The 25,108-nt window shown below is 41.9% G+C and overlaps 3 protein-coding genes across 5 annotated transcripts in view; all 3 read left to right on the top strand.

Moving 5' to 3' along the window:
* Window positions 1-25,108, top strand: part of LOC143904094 (uncharacterized) — an 85,381-nt gene that overhangs the window by 43,324 nt on the left and 16,949 nt on the right. The gene's annotated exons all lie outside the window — the stretch shown is intronic.
* Window positions 1-25,108, top strand: part of LOC143904097 (uncharacterized) — a 32,594-nt gene that overhangs the window by 1,455 nt on the left and 6,031 nt on the right. Inside the window, exon 1 of one of the 3 annotated variants that reach the window (XM_077418414.1) lies at window positions 15,475-15,719. The exons of 1 other annotated variant lie outside the window; for it this stretch is intronic. In XM_077418414.1, coding sequence (XP_077274540.1) covers window positions 15,702-15,719 — 18 coding nt within the window. In that variant the 5' untranslated portion in view covers window positions 15,475-15,701. Of the gene's footprint in view, window positions 1-15,474; window positions 15,720-25,108 lie in introns of those variants that run through there. One more of the 3 variants, XM_077418413.1, reaches the window with a different exon arrangement.
* Window positions 5,300-9,766, top strand: Cpr97ea (cuticular protein 97Ea). The gene is made up of 2 exons (XM_077418428.1): window positions 5,300-5,476; window positions 7,726-9,766. The coding sequence occupies exons 1-2, from the start codon at window positions 5,459-5,461 to the stop codon at window positions 8,590-8,592; spliced, it is 885 nt and encodes a 294-aa protein (XP_077274554.1). The 5' UTR covers window positions 5,300-5,458; the 3' UTR covers window positions 8,593-9,766.

The raw sequence follows: 25,108 nt of genomic DNA, 5'->3' as shown, positions 1-25,108 counted from the left end.
TTTTAATTTTAATTAAACAATATTGTCAACTCTTGACGCGGAAGTGATATAAATTTCTTCTGCAAATGATGTCAGTTAAAATATATAAAAATATATCTTAATTTTATAATATAAGAAAGATGTAATGTATTCATTAAAATGCAACGTACACATTGCTCCCTTTTTTCTTTCATTTTTTTCATAATGGTATATGATGATAGTTATGTGGAATAGATGTGTGGCTATAACAGGAACAGTTGGCTCGTGCCAGCATCGCGTTTCAGCTTCTGGTTTAGGATCCTAATCTCCACGCATGGGGCTTACACGTCGCGCATACCTGATACGTGGAGAGTGCCACGGACCACCGCCCAAGTCCACCTTTCACAATATAATCCGCGATCTACTCGATTCTGCCGCGAGATCGGCGTCTATACAGCTCAAGCGAGCACATATGTATCGAGGCATCAGTTCTACCGGAGAAAAGTTCGATACAGCTCCTTTTAAACTTCCGCAAACACAATGGAACCGTTACAAGATTACATTAATTATCGAGATATTACACTTGTAGATATATAATTAGGAAAACTAAAGCAATTAAAATGAAGATGCATCCCACATATGGTGCATCGGAGGAATAAAGTTAATTCGTTTATTATTATAATATCATATTTAATATTGCGTAACAGCAATCAATTACCATGCATAATAAAATTGCACATATAAAACTCATATACACATTTATAATGATATTTGAAAAAAGATTATTCCTGAAAAGAAAAGTATACACGCGCAAATGTTACGCGTGATGACTTGTCGATTTTCGTGATCGAGTTTTCGTTCCCTTGTCTTCGATATGTAGTTTATCGTGACACGACACGCGTGCACGCAGTATATCGCGATTCCGCGTTCACTCTCGAGACATTCTGATGCAAGGCGTGGTGCGACGGTCCGGTGCGCCAGATGTCGGCAGAACTTGCTTTCCTTTATCGGCGCAATGAACACGTATAACTTTCCTCTTTTTGTCGCAGCTACGTAATTATAAAACAAGTCGATTCGCGCTAAATCAGCCGAGAGTCATTTGTATCTCCTACTAAAACGCGATATAATATATTGCATTAAGATAATTGTGCTTTTCGAATATTTTCAAAATTTATTCTTTAACTTTTATACGTTTAGTCTACGCCGCATTGCAGTTGAATCATGTTGTGTGTGAATTGCAACAAAGATTGAATAAAAAAATTAGCATTTGTTTCGTCATAACATGGTATCACTGATGATTTTTCGTGCAATTAAAAATTCACATGCATAATCCTCAATAAACTACTACTAACTACCATCAGAACAATATTTTTTATTCACGTTCGTTTTACATTACACGTTGGAAAATATATAAAACTTAATACGCTTATTTAATAAATGGGAAATGTCACATTTTCTTTAGGAGATTTACTCTTTTTTCATTTACCTTCAATATATACACCACGTTATTACTAATTTTTAATATTGAACTTTTTAATATATAGCTATTATATATATAATAAAGCTATTATATATATATATATAGCTCTTAATAAAAGTACTTTATTTTATTGATATATTATTAGTAACACAATAAAAATCCTAATTACAACTAAATTTAGTTTTGCTTAATCAACATGTTTTCACATTGCACATTTCAAGACAAAAAGATAATTTTTAGAAAAATTGTTTAAGGAAAGATTCCACTATATTCTAGTTTTCAATATTAAACCTGCATCTCAAGATATATAACAGTTGAGTAGATGTAATAGTTGATACTGTATAATAAAATAATTTATACGTAATTGTGTGTGTATACTGGTTCTTTTTTTTTCCGAAATACGCGCGCGTGCCACGACGACAGAACGACTTTTACTTACATTTTAGATAGTTCACGCGCTAATCACATCACCTTCTCTTAGCGAGCGCCAAACGCATCGAGTTTTTGCGGACCTGAGATCCAGTTCCTGCGCGAGCCGTGTGTGTCAGTTGTCGTTAAGCTCGGACAATCCTTTTCGATTGTTGCATAAAAATAGAAAGTCGTAACATTAATCGGAGGAAGCTGCCAGGTGAATCGTCATCGACCTGTTAAAAAATCGCGTAATATCCGGAAAAATTTCCACCAAACTCGGTAGCCGAACGTTCTTAATAATCATTATTAACATCTTGTTGGATTATTTCATTATTTGCGACAGGAGCATCGATTGGCTTTTATCGCAAATCGTTACAGCATGCAACATCCGTGATAGTTACATAATAAAAATAAGGCGCAAAGCGCGAGAGAAAAATGTGCCGTCGTAAATAACATTGCTGGGCGTCCTACGATCGCATATCAAGTAAGTAATTAATTCGACTTGAGATGATCTATATCAGTAAATGTCAGGGCTAGCGGTTGTGAGATCTGCGACTGTTTTCGAAGAGAGCGACTTGTGAAAGGCGAGGTACCCGTATAATTTGCATACTTCATGGCAAATTATACAGAATTATGTGTGTGTGTGTGTGTGTGTGTTCATCATGTATCATGATAGGATAATACCTCTTTAATTAAAGGGAAGTTTACGATGAGACTTATTCGATCTTTCTACAAGCATTATTAGAACATTATGAATTCAATATATGTTTGTTTCAATACAAACTGAAAGGCATATTATAAAGTTACTGACCATTCTTAATTAAATTGTTGATCATTTATCGAATGCCCGAAAGATATTTTAATAAATATTCCACTTTCAGAAATTTTCCTATATCTATATTCCTGTAATGTTAATTTTTAATACGCGTCGCTACTTTCCCTAGTCAAAGCAATAGACATTAAATAATATCGCTTGAGTATCATCGACTAAAATTCGACGAAACTTTTTACAAAGCTGCAGCGATATAATTTAGAAAGATCAGATTGTTCGAGTTAAACAAAATCCAAGATGTCTGGATCCAATAAGTTCATTATAAGATTAAGAATTCTTTGTTGGTGCGGTTGCAAAAAAAAATTGACCGATACATTCCCTTTCACTGAGCGGCATTGGAGCCACCGCGAAATCTTCGGCAAAACAAAGTTGTAAATGCAGAAATAATCTAGGTCGTTCACGGACGATTATTGCGGGTCTTATTGTGGGGTGCGTTTCGTGGAAATTATCGTTAAACCACATCATCGCAATCGCCTCGAAAACCTTGAGGATGCAATTGCATTACAGTTTACACAAATATGAGAAATAAAAAAATTTTCCGTTTCTTTTCTCATTTTTTTAAAGAAATGTGTTACTTATATTTATATATTCACAGTTTATGCAAATTCCATGTGCATGCATAATGTCTATACTATGTATTATTTTATTATAGCAGTAATATAATTTTATAGAATTTTATAGAATATCAAGTAAAATTAAGTCAAAATAATTGGCGACTTTAGTCGACACATTATCGATATTAATTGGCGCGTGACGCGGCAAGAAAAATTAGCTAACGAAATAAGAGAATATCGGTCGATCGGTTGGCTGGCTGTCCAATATGCCGATAGAAAGTTACAAAATACCGATCGATCCACCATAATTTCACAGACGGAACTCATGCGATTCGCGTGTTTCGTAAAAGCATCGGGTGAAAACATCGCGAGTGACCGGCCGATCGGCCTGCAAAGGCCGCACTCCATTTTACCGAATCGCTGTTCAACCTTGCATTCGGTCAGTTTCAAGGAGACGAACGAGAGTCACGCCATTATATTTTGAGGCTCAATGCCACGCTCTCTATTTTCAGACGCGCGGAATCTAACGGAAACCAGATAATGTAATAGTATGATTTTTAAAGACTATATTTATATCTTAATATTTCCTTTTTCCGCTTGTAATATATATATAATACATATAATACATATTTGTTTATGAAAATTATCACTCCAAAGTAATGTATAATTAAGGATTATAGCAAAATATTCCTCCGTAAGTTTGTATATCGTTCATTCTATCGATATTTGATTTTCAAATTATGTATAATCAAATCAGGGCGGGGCGATATGTAATAACACTTTCTCTTTTTCAAGATACTACTTGAGCATGAGCGAGAGTGAGTGTCGCGGGGCAGAACGTATTGTTGAGATTGATATTACATAAACTCGATGCTTCGAAATGCGGTCAATTACACTTGATCCTCGTACGCGAGCGATCTCGTACAATTTATGTGTTCACAGGAAATGCAATTTCGGTAGGAAGTATTTCGATAGCGTAGTCCGTATAGACTTACATCTGCTCATTAACTTTAATGACTGATGATCAAGTGTGCGTTTCTTTGCTTTCGTAAGCGACAATCTAACCCCTGAAAATATATTAAAAACACATTTAATCATACATTAATAAAAACTCACAGGAAATATTTTAATGATATATTTTTTTTAATTGTAACATATGCACCTGTATTTATTTTAATGACTTTTGATCATTAGGCATGGAAATACCTACAATCCAAATAGACATATCTAAGTTTCTAACAGACACATAAGTAGACTTAAATTTGCAAGTTGCAGATTAATTTTGGAATGTATAAAGTATGTGCTCAGGGTAGTTACACGGGACGTGCGTGACACGGGAGTTGCAAAACCCGTCATGTTAGTGGTCCAATACTGGATTTTCCAATTCGTTGCGAGAGAAAGACTGAACGACACGGCGTAGAGAAAATAGCTCGTTTTTTTTTTTTTTTTTTTTTTTTACAACTCCGCGACTGGGAGGCGAGACGGTGGCCAGTGATAAGAACGAGCGCACTCGTCAAATTATTTGAAACGGTGCTCCTGCGTGTAATTTCTCTTTCGTGGCCCCGATCTATACCTATCGCCACAGTTTTACATAATATCTCACCTTAGAAACCGCGCACACCAGTTTCACAAAACCGATACGAATTTTTCGTCGGGACAGGTTACGTAATTGTCGTATCGGCTGCCAATTTCTAAGCGAAATTTATTCTGTTCATTCGAGAAGATGCGTCATCAAGCAACGAGGGATTTTCCCAACCGTACCCCCTGATTCTCGAACCGTTCCGTTTTTAACAGTGTACAGTACAGTGTACACAACCGATAGAGAAATGAATAGTCTTTCCGAACAGTTTGATACGAGCGTTACGCTCTTAATGACGAAATTCTACCCGTAATCGCGATCCGCGGATCAACCAACCGAGCGACGGAGTCGCTATTTTCCAGATTCCCGAGAAATTAAAGCGAGCAGGCTGGTGGGGAATATTTAGGGGATATAAGGTGCTGTAACGAGACAAGGCGACCGTACGTACGTACAGGAGTCGAATAGATAGTGAAAGTCCCCCGGAGCGAACAGGAGTGCAGAGCGTGGGAGCGGGGGTTGGCAGGAACGGGGGGGCTCCAGTAAGGTATATGAGGGCCTCAGTTCGAGCAATCGCCGGTACTCTAGCCTCGCTGCCTACTTATATTCACACACACTAACACAACCACCGACCGCCGGGAAACACGATGCGCACCCTCGCGACGGTACGTATCCGAGTGCATCAGCAGCATCATCGTCGTCTCGTCATTGTTCTCCTCGCGTAGTCGCCTCTCGCAGATCTTTGCCTGAAAAACAGAAAATATGAAAAAAAACCACCTTCGAATGCGAGCGCCAAAACGGAAATCGCGTGTGTGATGTGATTGTGCCTGTGACCAGTGTATATCCGTATCGCGAGTTTGGAAGATTGACGCTAAAAACCCTGAAGAATTTTTTTTCATTCATCCTGTCTTTCTCAACAGAATCTTTAAAACTTCTTTTGATTTTCCATTTCTCTGTGTTTCTACGCTCGTTAGCAATATGGACTGTTATAAATTTACCGAATTATTGCAATAAAGAATTGCATCGCAATTTCATTGTAGAAGTTATATCTAAAAAAGAAATCTCAAGATCGTGATGGAAGAACAATGCTTATAGCCGCGATTAGATAAGTTCTGTTCTCTTCTCAATTTGTTAATGTTTCATCTTGTTTGTCTTTTTACCATTAATCGTGACTCTAATTGCTGCTCGTTGGAATTGTTAAATTCGCGGTAAAAAGCGAAACGAAAAACGGCCGGCATATTGGATGTTAATAAAATGCGTAGGCTTGGCCGCGTTGCGCAACTCTCGTGGTCCCGTTTCCTACTTTCTTCCACGCCGTGGAAAAATTTATTAAGGTTTCACCTATTATGAGCCGCGCGGGATGCATTTATTTTTATAGCGCGCCTACTGACGCTTACGGGAAGATGATTATATAATTTATCATTATGTTCGAGTGCGGTCGCGTGCGATGACCGACCGAGAATACGAGCAGCTCTCGAGGTCGGTTGCATCAGCATCGGTTAACCATGGTTAATTAACTCCTTACCGCAAAAGTACGCTATATAAGTCCATTGTTTCATTCTTTTCTTCATTTTTCTGTGACGAAAATGTTCTGGGCTTTCAAAATATTTTTTTATTATTTTTTTTTGTAAAAAATTGTATGGAAACAAATAAAAAAAAAAGAAATGTAAGTTATTCATGTTCTATAATTTACATTCGTTAAGAGCACACGGAAATAAAAAAAACCGAGCATAAATACAGAAAGAACGGAAATAAATGCCAAATATATTGAACAATTCGTACAAATATTTGCGCGCACATATGTAAAATAGCTGTTATATCATAGAAATAGAAATTTATATTAACAAGTCAACGAGAGATAATGACGAAACATATAACTGTAACAGCGTGGCATAATACGATAAAAGAGCAATCGAATTTCACTATACAGAGATTTGATTAATAGTTTATTCAATTAATTCAAATCGGTTAATTGATGTTGATTCAAATGCCTTCTCTCGGCATTTCACGCTCGTTCATTTGGAGTTACAGGAAGCATACTATGCAGATCGAGTGAATTAATTAATTTCTTGTTAATTTTAGAATCGGCGCACGCGGTCGTAAGCGCGCACGGGAATGAATAGGGGGCACGCACGGTCACGCGTGAACGATCGCGATTAATAACTTGATTTATCGGTTCCCCATATCGGTTGTGTGGTTTCCGCGACTCGAGACCCGTTTTGCCGTCGCGGAATCCGGTATCCTTCGAGCCCCGCGCGATCTATTCTCGACCGTGTCGCAATGCTATCACATCTGGCGGTTAAGGTTCTGCTCGATAGCCTGCAGGATAGCCTTAAGTTCACGCGCTGTCGCGCGATGATCTCACGGTTGCATTTCACGAAGTTAACGGTTCATTACTTTGTGACACTACACGTCCATTCTTGCGCCACGCGCAGAGAAATTCTCGCTTTATTTTGCATCGAACCTTAACGCTCTTCTCCTCGCGTGAAAAACGTAACGGGCACTATAAGAATTCAGCGTAAAAATGGCAGTAAATCTAGCGGCATTAAAACGAGAAGCTGTAAAATGTCCGGCTATTACTGGCCCGAATTATCTGCTACATTTTTTATGTGTAACTTGTTTTTATAAGTCTTAATTAAATTATAAAAACTAGAAAGTTATTAAGTGGCTGAAAAAGCAGAACAAAACTGAATAAAAACTTATAGTTTTGGGTTTTAACTTAATTTATATAATTAAATTGAACAGAGATAAATATGCAGAGAGCTATCGAGACGTAAGGAAAAGTTGCAATTAAATTCTGCTTCTATCACACACTAATACATAAGCAAAATCCAATGGTACATGCTCTAATCATATTAATTGGAAATATGCTGCAAAAGGCAACTAACGAATTAACGATGCTTCCGTGTTTTAGGTAGCAACGGTGCTTACCGCGCTGCTGGCGGTGTCGGCACAGCAGTATCAGCAACCCGGCGGCAATTACGTTGACGATTACGCCCAGTATGACTCCCAACGACCTAGCCAACCGACTCCACGTAGTTACGCGACCGACCCGGGCCGTCAATCGGCCGCGCCAGCGAACCCGAAGCCAACGCCAGTGGCGATCCTGAAGCAGATTAATCGCCACAACGAGGACGGCTCGTACACGTACGGTTTCGAAGGCGCGGATGGCTCCTTCAAGATCGAGACCAAGCTGCCAACCGGCGACGTAAAGGGCAAATACGGCTTCGTCGATGACACCGGCAAGGTCCGTATAGTCGAGTACGGTGCAAATCAGTACGGTTTTCAGCCGGCCGGTGAAGGTATCACCGTCGCTCCGCCGACTCTGTTCGACGAGACCACCAGCAAGGAGGCTCTCCAGGCGCAGGCCTATGAGGAGTATCAGCAGCAGCAGCAGCAGCAGCAGCAGCAGCAGCAACAGCAGCGACAGCAATTGGCGGCTCGTCCGGCTTACCAACCGCAGTCGCACACCCAGGCTGTGTACGCTCCCGCGCAGGTAGCCCCAAGCAGACCCGCGCTACCCAAACCGCCCATTTTCACCCCGGCCGCTGCGGCACCGCAACAGTCCCTGGTGCAGGGATCGGCCTATGATGAACCAGCGCCGGCCTCGCAGCTCTACAATCAGGGACCTGCTCAGTTCGGTCCGGCGCCGAATCAACAGGACGGCCGTCAACCGCAGACCCGTAGCGGCGGCGGTATCCTGGACCAGCTCGCCAGGGACTACGCTTTGCCCCAGGGAGTGGCGCCGCCGTTGCACGACATCAGCTTCGGCTACTACTAGGCCGTCTAGTCCTGCCTCTTTGCCTACCGAAGAGTAGGAGAGTTTAGGATCAATCGTTGGAGCCTCAACAAAATTCTTTTACCGTTCAATTGTAATGCTATATGGAAACTTCAATGTTTTTCGTAGGATAGATTTACTTTACGTCGCCATAGAGTTTAATTTTGATGTATATAGCAATTAAGAGCTATTAAGTACTACCGAACATTACGATTGATCCCAGGCTCGATTGCTCGTCTCGGTTGCGTGTTGGTCTTGTATTCTATTCGTGAATGGGACGCGTCGGCGACTCATCGTAATCGCGGCGCGGCCCACTCTCACCGAAGTGGACAGCACTGTGATTGATGATTGCCGTGAATACATCGTCTATTGCAATCGGAAGTTGAGAACTACTAGTCTATTGACGTCTGAAATCGCGAGTCGAAAGATAAAACTCTATTTCTCTAAGTCCACGTAACCACGGATTTCTCCATATTAATTATATTTAATTAATAATTAAAGATATGTACCCATGAGATTAAAAAAACGATAAATCTCGTGTATTTCACATTGCATCGTTCCATCAGCGGTAAACTAGTGATAAGTTGACAGTAAAATATAAAACAATTTTGATAGAAATTAATACGTTGTTCGAGCGGAGGTTTTTAGCCTTATCATATTTCCTTTTCTTGACTTTGAAAATTAAATGAGGTAAAAGAGTTTTTCAAGATGTCTTAAAAGTGAGAAATGCTGACTTTTCGAGCAGATAAACGCCAAGGTCTGAGGTTCTCGACTTCTTACTTCGATTATTTGTTTTCACGAATATCCATCGAGTTATAACATTAGAGGATAATATTTAACGTCATCTTCTTATCAATCATTAAAATTATTGTTACATACATCACTACTCGTCGAAGAATTGCCCAGATAACAAGCGGTATCGATTAGGACATTAGGTGATAGTAGAAATTGTAAAAAGAATGTAAATAAAATTTCTCGTCTCTCCCTTCGGTGGGCGTTTGCCTTTAACTCCAGAAAAAACGCTTTTGCCTCGAGAACTCGCCATTAAAGTACCGTTGCGATCAGTTAGAATTGCGAGGGTCCCGCGAGAATGTTATGTTAATTGGGTGTGTGTTTACTATTGTAATTAGATTATTGTAAGGTAATTCGAGTGGAATAAAGTGAGGCCAATACTAAATTCCACCGTCTGTCTTATGGAACGTAAAAAAATTTCCGTACAATGCCGGCTCGGCGACGAGATTTCCTGATTTCACCTTTCCAATTACGCTCCTCTTAGGCACAAAGGCACTCGATGTTCATATTTGCTGAATGCACAAAGGAACACAGAGTCGCATCTTCGCTCGAATGTAGTAACCCATACTCAATTCTAAATTACTGAATTGTTCTTCACATTTATGAACACGGAAGCAGGAAAACTTAATTCATTTTAGAGATGATTGCATGCAACGATGACGATACGCGTTTGATTATCATCGTATTTTTACAAAGTGATGTCAACCTTTAACATGTTAGTTACAAAAAATTCTTCTTTAATTACCTATACTAAAAAAATTAACTCAAAGTTTTCAGGACTCATTAAAAATAATTTTTATAATTTTGTAAAAATAACATTATATTCCTGAGAACACATACACACACACACACAAAGACTACCGGGTCTTTGTTAAAGGTTCTTAAAATCTTAGCGCTTCGTTTCTCAATGAATTCGTTCAATGTACGCAAGATTAATTTAAAAACGCCTGATGCAATGACAACCAAAGTAACATTGTTGCACGAACGGCTGCATGCGGTAGCGATCTTATCTTGTCCCCCCTTGACTTTCAAAGATTATGAAATGGCGCGAGTAAGCATAAACCGGTCCGATTTCTCATAGGTTAAATTTTCGCATCGCACAGCGTCTTGGCCTTTATCTTCTGCTTTTTGATTGCCAAAATAGCATCGTTCTCACGTCCTGTTTTACCGCGGCGCGAATGATTCGTGGGTTCCTCGGAATTTCGCCACGACAACGATTCGGCAGATACTTACTTCTAGAAATATTTGCCATTTCCAAAGATATCCGTCACAATTGAATCTTGTTACACCGAACAAAGGAGTTCTACTTTCGTTTTCAGAAGGTTTCAAGGTGAGCGAGCCGGCGCTGTATTTTTTTCATCTTTAAAAGTTCTCAGCGATCGGTTCGACGCAAAAAAAGTGCGTGTGCGCTATATGTGAGTTATTATGTGTATTGTAAACTCTCGATAAAACGCGACCTTGCTGGCCCCGTAATTTTTGCCACTACTTCCTGCATCTTTCGTAATAAGTGGTCAGAAATATCTTTATTCAGTTTATATATGTATATGTAATATAGACGTTTCTTCATCGATTACTTGTCTATTTTTCACGTCTGTCTATTATAGTATACCGCCTTAAAATTTGCACTTTAGCATTATCCCCAATCATTCCACGCATACATAATTTTCTGCAGTAGATTTTGTTCCCTTCCTTTTTAACGTATTCAAGGGTATACCGCATATAATCTTATTCTTGTTTGCATTACTTATGCCGTTGTATCGCGCATTTCAAGGGCCGTGCTTCAGGGGCCGCATAATAAATACTCTTTTTCCCATCGCCCATCGCGTATCGCGCGCCGCGCAAGGTGAAGACCCGCGAAATCGCGCATTTATCAACGAAGGGCGCCGTACATCAGTATAAGCACCGCGTTCACGGTTACAGGACAAATTGCAGCGAGGCGTATACCCTGGCATCGCGCCAGACGATCGCATCATAACGCTTTGTGCAAGGTGGGCATTACTTCATCCACGTTGACCTTCTCGCATGCAAAGAACAGCCGCGCCATCGGCGTCTCGCGATGTACGACAGTGTTCTTAACGACGGTGTTCGCGCACTATACGCGTAAAACATTGGTAACCGCTACATAAAATGTACGTATTGACATTCACTCCTTAGAAAGCTGATACGCGTGTCGAGATAGTGCCAATTATCGCAATCTTAATACTCTTTAGAATCCCAATTACTCTTATTGACTTATTCGTGGACTAGCGATAGCGCGCGACGCGACGACGGAGGTAGGACATGACTCGCGCTATAAAATTCGTAATGAAGAAAAATCACGCGTGGCTCGCGAAATTATACTATACGCCGCTCTTAACGGGCCGTTGACTTGTCAGCCAGGCGAGTCACGCAAAAACGTTCCGTCGGATTTCAACATTAGACGGCAGGCTGGCAGGCTTCACCTACCTCGCCTGAATTTATGCACTTCGTCGAATTTGCGCGAAATCTACGATAACATTGATGCAACCGATCGTGACTTTCGATCAAGGCTCGCTTAACGAAAATTCGGAGAAAATAATTGAAATTTTTCTGTCATTACTTCGTTTGATTAAATACAGTTTATCTGTATTTATTAAACTTAAAATTCTCTAAATTTTTTAAGAAAAATATATTTCTTGTTTAGATTTATACCTTCACATCTCATCTTCGACAATGCTTTCGTTGATATTAAATGCAAATTTATATTAAAGTAGCTTGACTAATCGATTGCAAAAAAACGTTTCGTAATATATTTAGGATAATTAACACTAGAGAACTATCAAAGCAGTTAAAAAATCATTGGTTTATAATTTTTTATTAAATGTAACGGTGCATTTTCTGGGATATACCGTGACTATTGTTGCAACATGTAAATAATTACATTGATTAATTTTCCTCTTCATTCCTTCAAAGATACATATATATGGTATACTTAAATATATAGCAGAAATATAGATGTACATTAATCTTCAGTAGTTTTAATGTTAATAACAACGAATTCCACAGAAATGCGTAACGGAGTGATAGTAACCGAATAAATTTTTATGTAATACCAGAAATAAAACTGATTAAATTACGAGTTGCACGCAAGGTACAAGGGAATAACGAAGATATATGTAACGCTCCTGTAAACACTTAGATCGGACCTGCGAGTGTGAAAATAGTCTCGTGAAAATAACTTTCCCCTTCGAAAGTTTTAAGACGGTCAGCTGAGCGTCGCGGAATCCGTTCGCGATCACGTTGGATGTAAAGCAGGATTGATAATGAGCTGTGTATGTTCAAGCCAATACGATTCTCTGTACATTATACAGAAATATAATCAAAATGTATATTACACGATATGCACATACGACACTCCGTATTGATAATTGCAAATTATCTCTAATTATTTTCTTTTTTGTTATCTCTAATTTCTTTTTCTTACAATTTAAGTCTACATCCAAGCGTTTTATATTTTTATATTTTTTTATATTCGTTGAAATATAAATTTAATAATATACTGAAATATATATTTGAGATCTGATGAGGAAGATTGTGCCAGAAACTAAAAGATTCTGTTATTTGCATAACAACATTTTTTATAATTATTAGTTATTGATAATAGCAATGCTCTTATATATAAAAACAGCATTATAACTACTTAAAGAGATCGAGTGATTGTACAAGTTTATTACTCTTGAGCAATTTTATTTCTGTCATAATATTGTCGTATCGGAGCCAGGACGATCAGCTGAGCGTGCGGCAGAAAATACCGCAGCATTGATAATGAACCGAGTCTAGGCACGTGCTCGCGTGGAGATGAATCGATGCCTCGAGAAGTAATAACATCGTGTTCCACGTTCAGCGCAATGCCGGCGCCGCGAGCGTATCCATTCGCCTCGTCTTTTCCATTGATGATACCGAGAGCGAACTCGAATACGCCTCCATCCGATCTAACGAAAGCGAGTGAATAACGATTTCTTCCTGAGAAACCGGCTTCGCGATATTGGCATAAATCTTGGAACTTGAAATATGATTCGCTGGTGCTGCAACACGTCGCTATTTATTGCTAGAAAATTTTACGATAATTTCACAGAAATTTGAAAGCCATCAGTTGCGTATCGCGAAAGTCGCTGATATATATATATATATATTTCCGCGGAATTGAAATCTCTCCAATGGGTTATTACTGCCGATTTTATACGGTACTTATACGAGAATGTAATTAATATATAATATCGGCGTTTTTTGCGTGTTTTTTCTTATTGTTCACGAACTATTGTGTGTTGAAGAATTGCTCGATTCAAAATCGGATTTTTAAAATCGGTCCCGATTTATCGACGAACGATCATTTTAATTCATTCGCTACCTTCATTATTACGAATTCGACAAGCCGACAGATATGGACAGACACGCGAATCGATGACTATATCGATTATGCTAAGTACTCTTCCGTCCATAATACACAACGAGCGAAATCGTATCGCCATCGTCTAGTCTAGGCTTCACATAGATCGCGAATTAATATACATCGTTCTCGCGGCGCCTGAATGTGATATTAGCCACTCTACACGACCTCTCCGTCACTTTCTTCTTCCCGCTGGTACGCACGTACTCGTACTCGTCGTCCTTAAGAACCAAGAGATTAACACCGAGACCGTTTCTGCGGATATTATAATCAGCGCTCGTTGCACGATAGAACCACGTGGATTACACTAGATTGCTTCTATTTCACTCAATTTCATGAATTATTTATCGGAAAATCTTGAGATCTCGCTTGTTCCATTTGCTCCAATGCAAATAAATGGAAACGGGATAGAAAAATGAAAGTGAATGGAACATAACAAGAATGCTATTTATATAAGAAAGAAATTAATGTCTATTAATGAACCAGAAAATATAAAATTTTTTGTAAATAAAATTCTTCTAAATTGTAAAAGCGTGATATCGTAAGCTTGATGTAATCGAACTTTATTATATTCCATTTATTATTAAATTCTCTCATTTATATTATTTAATATAACCTTTATGTGTCTAAAGTCTTTAAAGGCTATTTTCTTAAAACAGATTTCTTTGCAAAGTAGAATTGAAGCAACGTTTTACGAACGCCGAATTCACATTTTCAATTATTTATACCGAAAGCATATTGTATACTGACTTATATACTCATTAATACTGACTGCGTTATATCTTGATTAGTGTTAAGATACGCGGTATGACTACATGTAAATGCTAGGCCGAAACACTGAAAAAAGGGTTAAATAGCTTCCACAGAACGTATCTCGTAGAAACGTCAATTTCGAATGTAATTCGTATATATCCGCCCACGTGTACAAATTTTTCTCACGACTCTGCACGATCTGTGGTCTATCGCTCGATCTAAACTTTCGTATGCCAATTCGCCATGCGCGCTCACACAATGCATGTTATTTACACGCACTCCGTTGTAATTAAGCAGTGCAGAATTATGGGTATGAATTGATAATGACTTTGCCGGATCCGGAGCATTGTAAAATTAAATAGTATTATCAATGGAAGAAACACACACACATACATGGTTAAAACTAGTTTATATGGTAATATAATTCCAACTTCCAACATGCAATTCGATCATAAAAAACTTGTTTGATAAACTTCACACGAATAATTGTTGTCATAAACATGTCATCATGAACTACCAAGCTACAACGTAACATAACATACGGAAGAAACCTGCTACATGCCACAACATGCCGGATTATTTTAGAGTGGTAATTAATACGCCAGCACGTTGCTCATTTGTGCGGTGAATACCTCGAGGGATATTCTATCATCCTACATAAACCGCCTTTCCATCACCATATCTCAATAGACGCTGACAATCTAATTTGGCATAGGGCACAACGTGGCGGAGCGTTGTCTTGGGCGCGCGTACAGAATCGGTTCTCACGACCCTGCCCGATCCGATTCCCGTGTACCCCTTTCGGAGGAGATCGACGTGTCGCTCCTCTCTCGGTGTCCACGCACCTTTACTACATTTTCAATGTGCACGTAACTACGACGGATTTCGCAATCGCAGCGGGGTGCGTGCCTGTTTGACAATGGCCATGTCGCCGGTCCTCTCTGGGCACAGCCGGAATCTAATTCGCGGGTGTCACGGTGTCGAAGAGGACGTAGCTGCTATCCGACGACCGCGGGCCCCCACTATAGGCAAAAGCCTTCGTGTAGGTTATAAAGGACCGAGCACGGTACTATACGGCTGCACTCTCTCAGTGAAACTCACGGAGGACCGTTCCCCGACAAAAGTAGTACTCCTCCCCCTTCTCATCAGCGACGCGTGCACCATGAGGATTATATTGCTGGTACGTGCCAAATTATTCGACTAATTGTTAAGCGTGAGTTTCGTCAGCCGTGTCCTATATTTCCGCGGTTACTTCATCGGGAACATCTTTCGAAAATTTAAACATGTTATAATTCTGTGTATTTTATTTCTATCTAATACCCGCGTTTGATATAACATGTATAATTGTGAATACACTAAATTTGTAAAAAATTGATTGAAAGAGAAACTTCTAACTGATTAAAGATTGCAATATTTCAAATGTATGTTATAATGCTTCAAATAATACAACATTACAACATTAGCATACTGCCAAGAAGTTTTCAAAATTAATAAGTATAAATTGTTCAAAAGTAGTTGTACAACACAAATATCTTCAGTATTCTTTTTGTTTTCCGTGGACATTATACGTGCAGTAATATATGACATAACAATATAATTCATTTTTTACATATTTTTTTAAATTATATATTTTGCATTATATATAATATGTGCACAATATATAGATTTATTGTGTCATCTTTTGTTTTCACAAGAATTAATTATTATCGATAATTACATTATCACTGACAATAAGTGTTCAAAATCAGTTTACATATTACAATGAAAATATTCATTACACTATATGTATAATGAATATATTTATTATATGTTATATTCTAATTATATTCTTTTTTATCATCCATTACGTGTTCATCCTAACACATCGGATTTATGTAGAAAGCATTTAGACTTTTTACTACATTAACATATTAATGGCGATGTCTTAAAAACTGCTCATTATCCAGTGACCTATATTAAATTAACCATCATTAACGCAGGAAAGTCAGAATCTCGATAAGATCTATCACGGTTCATTGTTGTAATTTGCGCGCGCGCGCGCTCGTGTGAAGGCATTTATAATTCATAGACGGTGCATGATTAACAACAACGGAAAGTGAATTGTGTCCGCCCACTCGGTGTTCCGAGCATGGCCACGAGAATTTTTGTTGGAAATTCCCCTTTTGTCGTTTCATCCGTGCGAAAGACGCGCCGGACGCGAGGAAACTGTTGAACTCGAAAATTGCAACAGTTTTCCCGCGAAGAGTCGTGAATTAATTGTACACCGCAGGCGTATTGTTGACATCCGTTCGTTGCCTTAATGAATCCGCACCCGGGCGGTTGGGTAACGTAATCTTTTGTTGAATGAGAAGTAGACTCGCACTTCTCGCACATCGAAATCCGCGTGTTACAAGCGCGCGTTTGCGCGACGGCCATCTCGTTACAACCCGACATTTTTCGCGGCGACTTGCATTTTTCGAACACGTTTGTTACGTGCCCTATTGATTGATAGTGAAAGTTTTGTTCATTATATTGCGGTTATAGCTGCATTGTTATACCTGCCGGTTCGTTATTCTTGACCCGAGTCGCTTGAGTTCGGTAGACGTAACGTTTCTTTCTTTATCTGTAAAGTTTTTACGACGATAGTCGCTATTAACTTGAGCCGGCGGAGTTGAAATTAATATGAATCTATAATCGGTCACGTTCGCGTACCTACTCAAAAGCGCATAATAAACAATTACCACTTGTGTTCTTACTACGTTCATAAACCAGCCTGGTGTCTGTCAAGCTGTTGGGGGAACGTTTAATAATCGCCGATTTCACCCGTGCATTGCACTTGCGGCACAAGTTATAATTCGCGAATCGTGCGAAGAAATGCACAAGAATCCCGCACGCGGGATACATCAACATCGATTTCTCCGATTCCTTTTTCCCGCGGCGTAAGACGACAATTAAACGCTTATTAATAATTCACGAGCGGTTTCTATATCGCGATCGTTTCCCTACCATTCAAGTTTCATGACCCGATCTCTCGCAGGCAGAGCGGCGCGGCGGGTTCGTTCTGCGAGAGTTAATCGCGTGAAACGTGAAACGCAAGACGATCTCGCATGTGCATCGCGCGGACTTGTTATTGTTGCCGAGGTGGATAAACTCATCCGGATGCGTGCGCGAATTGCCTCGAGCCCGATACCAAGAAATCGGCGGCGCGATCGAACGATCAGGCGATCTGGAGAAGTTGCCTGGGGTAGTCCGATTATATTGGCACTTTCACCGATTACACAAATATGGGACGTCTGTTTTCGCGAAACTTTTCACGGCGATGCACAATATCCCCATCGACCCGACGTACGCCAATCAAGATTTCCTCGCGGCAGTAAAGTCGTCGATATACCGAAGGCAGAAAGCGTTCCTACCCACATAAAAGCATTTTTTTTCTCCCCGCGAGATGAATCGAGCGCACTTCTCACAATTTTCGATATTGGCAATCTCGAGAAACGTCGGTTTCCAATGACGCAGCTTGTCTGTCACGAAGATCGAGCGCCGAATCGAGCGGCGCTTTTTCCTCGCTCGATCGAAGTCGCTCGAGCACGAACGCCGACGATACATACAAGTCGCCCGCGATTCGCGATAAAAATAAAGGAATGAAAATAAAAACGACTTATCGCGGCCGTGGTTCTCGACAGCGAGAACGTCGAGAAACCGGAGCTTTCCCGGAGCCACGACGATGACGACGACGACGACAACAGAGAAACCTCGGTAACGCCGAATTGCGAAAGCGAGGCTAATATATATAATAGAAGCAAATCTCTAGCCCGCTTTCAGCAGCGATTCGTCGGCGATAAACGATCTTCGGGACGACGCGACGCGACGCGACGCGGAGGCTTCGTTCTCTCATTCGCCGCGGTCCTTTGTCGCGCGTCTCAGGGATATTGACGCGGTCGGCACCCAAGCCATTGTGTAGACCACGTCATTTTACGGCTTCCTTTTTACCATCATTATGCAACAGGAAATTGATTATCGCATGCTTCTCAATTATATCGGCTCATCGAACACCCGTCGAACGCCGTCAATTTATGGACATGCACTTTCGACGGAAAATCGAGCAATTTCGATGGATTCACTTTTTTGTTGTTACATAGAATAATTGTTAGCGCGCTTCTTTAAAAAAAAAAAAAATAGACGATGTAAAGTTTTAACGCGAAAGAACGTCGTAACTGCCCGGCTAATTAGCATTCCGAAGCGGGCTTTCCCGTTTTTTGCGCGTGCATGGCCGCGGCGGCAGTCTCGTGTATAGTCTCATTAGACAGCCGGTTCAGAAGAAAATGTGAGAGCAAGAAATATATCGCAACACACACGGGAGGCTGGCAAATCCATAAATTAAGGGCATGCCGATCTTTCGAGCGACTCCGAGCGGTCGCTCCTTACGAAACGCACCGCCGCTGCCGCCGGTGTTATAATTACGCCCGGTATTGTGGATGCACAGGCGGGTAAACGCATTAAGTTCGCCGCATAAGGTAGGCGGGGTGGTTTAGAAATATCGGACAGATCGTTACACACACACATCCCGTTGTAGCGACGAAGCTGAATTCGTCGATGGCGTCTTGCGATAGAGATGAAACCCCTCCATTACGGTAATGAGATTGCCCGATTAATTTGACGTTCATCTTCCGCATGGAAATTTGAGTGGGTGTTACTTCTCTCACAACTTTCCATATTCGACATTATATATGCTCGTAATTGCTTTAATTAATTCCAGCAGAATTTTATTGAAATATAGAGAGAGTTTAAAGAATAAAAATTAATCTATTCATCAGTAACTAAGATTCCAGTTTATAAAACTCTCTTGACTCTTCATTCGTTTCAAGAATTATCGCTTCAACATCTTGGTTAATAAATAATCATTTATAAATTGAGAATATTGGCGCTAAAAAGATGCCGAGGAATATTGGTACACGCTAAATTGCGCGCTTATTAATCTGCTTTCAACTTTCCCGCGTGGCAGTCTGAAAAAACATGTAGCCGAATGACATTCTAATGATAAAGAAAAACGAAAGTTGGAGACTATATAGCGAGCGCGCGCGCGCAAGTCCGGCTAGCCGTAAATACGAATCGCGCGGCTCGGCGCGAGGTCTCGGCGCGGCCGGACGGAAGAAAGTGAGAGCGAATGGAACTCTACGCAAATAGATCGCTGACCGGTGTGGTCAGCGCAGTTTTCAAAAGACAAGGGCAGGCCGGTGCCTCGTGCGCACATACCAATGTGTCGCCGCCCGATGCCCATACAAAATGAGTCACGTTTGCTCTCGCCGCGCGAAACCACCCGCCAGGTAATCGAGTGCCTCTAAGCACCTTTTTCCGAGCACTGCCTTTGTTAACGCCGCGCGTCGCACTTTCAAATATTTGTTTCGACCTTACGTGAGAACGTCGCGCGCCCGCGCGCGTTCGTTTATAGCCGAGACGCGAATCAACGTTCTCGTTCATTTTCTCGCGTTCTCACTTCCGGCAGACACTTCCGAAACACCAAACCCAGCGAACGGGATGTTCCGCGAAACTGTTTTTCTCTCGCGTGTCGATCGCGCGCGCGCGGGTGCGAGGCGTCCTGCACTCGCGAGAAAGTCATCTTCCCGTTGCCTTAGAAAAGAACGGCGCGGGAAAATAACGGCGCTAGATAATGAAAGCTGTCAGGTTGATTCTTTACGAGGCGATCCACATCCTTATGGCGTCCTCGTCGGGGCCGCGTTGGACGTAATCGGGATGTCTTACGTGTGACTTTCGCTCGTTGATAAACGTGGGCGCTACACAGTTGCCCGGGTACGCTCATTGTTGCACGCCGGTTATCATTGGCATCTACGCGCGTCGTTTCTGCGCAAGAGGAGACGCGGAGACAGGTGTCGAAAGTAATGAAAAAAGATTTATTTAAATGTCAGGATTTCAACAGTAGCGGATTAACATATCTCTCGCTATTCTTTGCTGCAGCCAAGAGATGTCTGAACGATCTCGTAACTTTCTATCGTCGCAAACACTTCCTTGGCATTTTTTTTCCTAGACGCGTGCAATTTCTCGTAACTCTCCGGCGACGCGTGTACGCCCGACGCATATACACGAATCTCGTTTCTTCACGAACGCAAGACCTTGAGATCCAACCCTCAACCCACACCTCTTCTCGAGGTGATCTCAATTCTGAATTGCGTCGATCGGGATTACGTCACGATGTAATTACAGAGGTGATGGATTATTTGGGTTGCTTTCGTCATCTGTCTATCCTCGCCAATCTTACTATTCCTTACTATTCGATATATTCTCATCGTGACACGGCGGATTTTACACGGTTATTTTATTCGTCCTCGTTACATGTCCATTATCGTATCATTACGATGAGTTTGGTCAGCAACGCTTCGATGACTCCTGGATATGTGAGAAGAAATTCAATCCACAAGGTTAAACGCGATCTCCACACTCGCGATTATACGCCGCTGAGGATTAATATCTTATCTCAACCATTTCTCCTTGAGCATTAGTCGCATAAGTAATAATCTCAGGTTGAAATTGCATCGATGCACGTGCTTTAATCACCGCATTATAGTCGGAAGATCCGACACGGGTATCGCGTTTCCCCTTCGAATTAACTTACACCTGAGTGAGTCAGCGCGTCCACACTCCTATTTTCTATAACTTACGAGTATCTGCCGGAAGCATTCTACTCGCCGTTACTTTCCGCGTGCTATTTATCACGCACGTTGATAAATAAAACAAGGATTCACATTTCTCATGGCGGTTTGTATCCTCGTTACGTCACCGTCTTTATTCGGAAATAGAATGTATTGATACCTGTGTAAATAGCGTTCGGGGTACTCTTCCTGGTGCGCGCGATGCAATTAATCATGTCGAGCTTGAGATAAAGCGGATCCGATACGCCCGTCAGTCGCTTACTAATTACCGATAATAAACGCTGAGTTCATCAGAAATGAATTTGCGATCGCGACGCAGAGGCGCAGCTTCCATCGCTTCCGGAAATCTAGGCGAGGAAAGTTGCGGGCGATCTGTTCTCTAACTACTTCCTAGCGTGAAACACGAGAGAAACGTTCATCACAGATCGGTGTCCGCGACCGATCTACATTACGTATACGGACATACGCATGCCAGGAGGGTGTGCACGTTTATATGTGTGCATACGTGTAATGAAATCGCGAACGCGGCTGTTGAAGCGCAACCGGTCGTCCCAGGTCTTAGTTTTCTTTTCCTTTCGAAACTAACGCGTCACCTTCACAATGAAAGGAACCACTTGTTATCCTGCTCCTTGACGTCGTATACGCGAGCTCTTACTGTTATATTTATCTATTTAGTTCAAACCGGGACCGCTCTTACAAGTGTATATAGTAACGTTTTCCGCGAGCGTACTCCGCGCATTCAATAACTTCCTCCGATTTTTTACGTAAAACGTATTGGCGTACACAGACAGCGCGTTACGAGATCGCCGCTAATCGTAGATCGGTAATTGGCTTTCCCGCTTGCATGATTGATCCCACGCGGCGAGGTTCTTTCATTCTCTAAAAACCCACAGCTAGTCAAGTAAAGTGGATATTGCTTATTAATCATCTCCCGCCATTAAATTGTACTCGGCGTAAAATTGAGCGATTGTGGATCTTGGCGGTAAATAATTATTTTGCTGTTGCGTAATATATTGAAGATTATTCCTTTCGTAAAATTGTAAAAGAATAATTGAATATTATACCGAAAATTTCTTTAACTGCGTACAGTCTTTTTAAATCTTTATCAGCAACAACATTTACAATTAGTACTTAATTAGTATTTTTTTTAAATATTTTTTCTTGGTACTTTGATTTTAACCGAGTACTTTTTATCTCTAGACGAGTTAACAATTTACAGCGTCAGCCGCAAAAACGTCGCGGAAATGATCGAAACAGGAGACACGAGAGGGTATACGCGCGAGAAGCAGGACGTATGCTTATTGAGCGCGGCGAACGCGGATTTGCGCGGCGCGGCGCGGCGCGGCGCAACGATTCTTCCTTTCTCCGGGCCCCAGCTTCGCGCGGGGGCCTCACTTAGACGAGGCGTGGTGCGCCGTGGTCGATCGCTCCCGACTGGATCGGGCCACGGACCGAATGTGTCCGTGCCTCTCACTGTATATGTGACTGGCATGCCACAACGTTGATTACAGAGCCCTACCTCAGCGTCACGATTTTCCTCCAACCCGAACCAGATGGAGGAGTCATTAGCCTGTACACGCTTTCAATGGTCCGGACAGTTGCGAGCGCGTGTACCGTGGCCGACGATAATGACGACGTTGCAAGTCTCCTCGTCGATTTCGTCGGTACCCGACCGCGCGGCGCGCAATCCTCCGCGCACGGGTCCGATAATCGCGAATCGGTTTTGTACCGCCGACCGAAGACCTTTTCCTATTTTCAGGGAGAAACGCTTGGAAACGGGTACGCAATTTCGTTTCCCCTCAATCGTCGGTTAGATAATCAAACGGTTCGTCTCGATTCTCTAATGATCGGGGATCGTCCTAAAAATCCAGAACCCGGAAGAATCGATTCGCGAACTTTGGAAACAACTTGAAAAGCTTCGAGGGCGACAGTGCCTGCTTTGTACCCGATGGTAGCGACGGAAAGTTACGAGTTTCGCTCTACTCATAAAAATTCTGCGTACCTATTGCTTCTTCCTCTCTCTCTCTCTCTCTCTCTCTCTCTCTCTCTCTCTCTCTCTCTCTCTCTCTTCGCTTCACCGATTTAACCGATTGGTTCGCAGAAGGTGACGAAAATACAGGTGGGATACATAGAATTGCACCTTTGAATAGCTAATCGTCTCATTACAGTTCCCGCGAACTTTGCGCTCGCAATTGAATTCGCGACTGCGAGCTCTCTGGCTGAGCAATCGGTGAGATATGAGAGACAACTTTCGCATACTCGCCACGCTTGCGACACCACCGTCCCATTTGTCATGTGTGCGCCGAATTAAGTCCGACGGGTGTTTCGTCAGCGCGGGCAACGCGCTGCGTCGTCGTCGTCGTCGTCGTCGTCGACGCGAAGAAAGGCGCCCGACATTTTATCACGGGATCGACTTGGAAATTAATCGGCGCACGCCCAGGAGAGCACGCTGCAGCCATACCGTATCGCTCGAAAGTTCCAGGACGACGTGCCTTCTCGTCCCAAGGACGGATCGTGTGCTAATGCGCAATCGTCGAATATTCCCGATCGGGTTCATCGCGAAGTCGAGCGAATCGATCTTATCGGCGCTCGACCGGCGCGGAGCGCCATTTCAAGGAGCGAACAGTATCGCGTGGGATCTAACGACTACCTCGTATATCCGCGTCCGGGGGGATAATATATTCTCTTCGTTATTGTCTATATGAACGGTGTGCTGACAGTAAAAACGAAGATCCGTTTTACGGCGACGATAAAAATTTTAAAGGCAATTGATTATGTACGCTGATTATGTACGCATTATTAACAACATTAATTGAAGCGGTCGGAGATACGAATCTAGAATGCCTGAGAAAGTAAAAGGCTCATTAATTCTCCACGCATCATTATATAAAAATGCTAGACCTGCTTTCGTGGCACTTTCGATTGACCCAATCGTCCACGGCAATCGAAGAATAATAGGGCTTTTTTTTCCTCGCGCGCCTATCTTTTATATTATTGTATTCAGCGAGAGCTTACACGGCGTTTCCTGTGGGTCGTCGCTAGGTGTGGTTACCGCCGCCTGTGTCTTTTGTGTGTGCGCGCGCGCGTGTTTTGCTCTCGACTTGGTTCAAGGAGATCCAGAAGCGGCCGGCAACGACGGCGAAACATGCGCGCCGAGTTACGTTACGACGCTCTGAATCTGAATCTCTTTCTCTCTCACGGTAGGCAGCGCGCCGACCGCGGCCGCGGCCGCGCGCGCGCTCTCTCTCCTGCGCCTCGCCCCGTATTCGGGTCAGCCGAGTAGTAGAAATTACGTAACACGTGTGCGCCGGGGCGGTTCCCACCGAGTGCCGCCTTACCGGAAGTCGAGACCACGTTTTGTCAGAGGACGCACGGTCAGCCTCGCGAGAAAAACGCACGAGCGTTTCGTATCCTGTATGCAGGATACGGCGAATGTCGAACTGGGAAATATCGAAAGACTGTTTAAACAATGACTCATGACGCATTGAACGATAAGAAAAGGAATCTCGTTACATAAATCACGCAGCACATATTTCTGTTTTAATGAATTTGCGAAGTATTATTACATTGTTCATTCCCAACTTCATTAAATACATATATCTTTGTGATCTTTGCTCGTAGAGAATTGGATATTAACACAATGGCAATTATTACTTTATATAGTATCTGCATAAAGATCAGATTCGATTCGTAAGATCAGATAACCAACTAGTAATTTGTAAAGGAATTTGAAGCATTCGCGGTCGCAAAATTCACATTCTAGGCGGAATCTATCGCAACAGACACAGTCGTGGAATCAGAACAAACCAGATGTAATCTAGCAGGCTCGAACCTTTTACGACGTCGACCACGGCCGTACACACCGCTCGTGCTCTCCGTACTCGCGTTTAACAGCGAAGCCGAGCATTTTTTTTTCGGTCGCGTT

Source organism: Temnothorax americanus, unplaced genomic scaffold (assembly GCF_048541705.1).
Source record: "Temnothorax americanus isolate GAGA-0224 unplaced genomic scaffold, ASM4854170v1 Scaffold5, whole genome shotgun sequence".
Taxonomy (NCBI): Eukaryota; Metazoa; Arthropoda; class Insecta; order Hymenoptera; family Formicidae; genus Temnothorax; species Temnothorax americanus.
The sequence above is the reverse complement of the archived record's forward strand: the minus strand, read 5'-3'. Positions and strand labels throughout refer to the sequence as shown.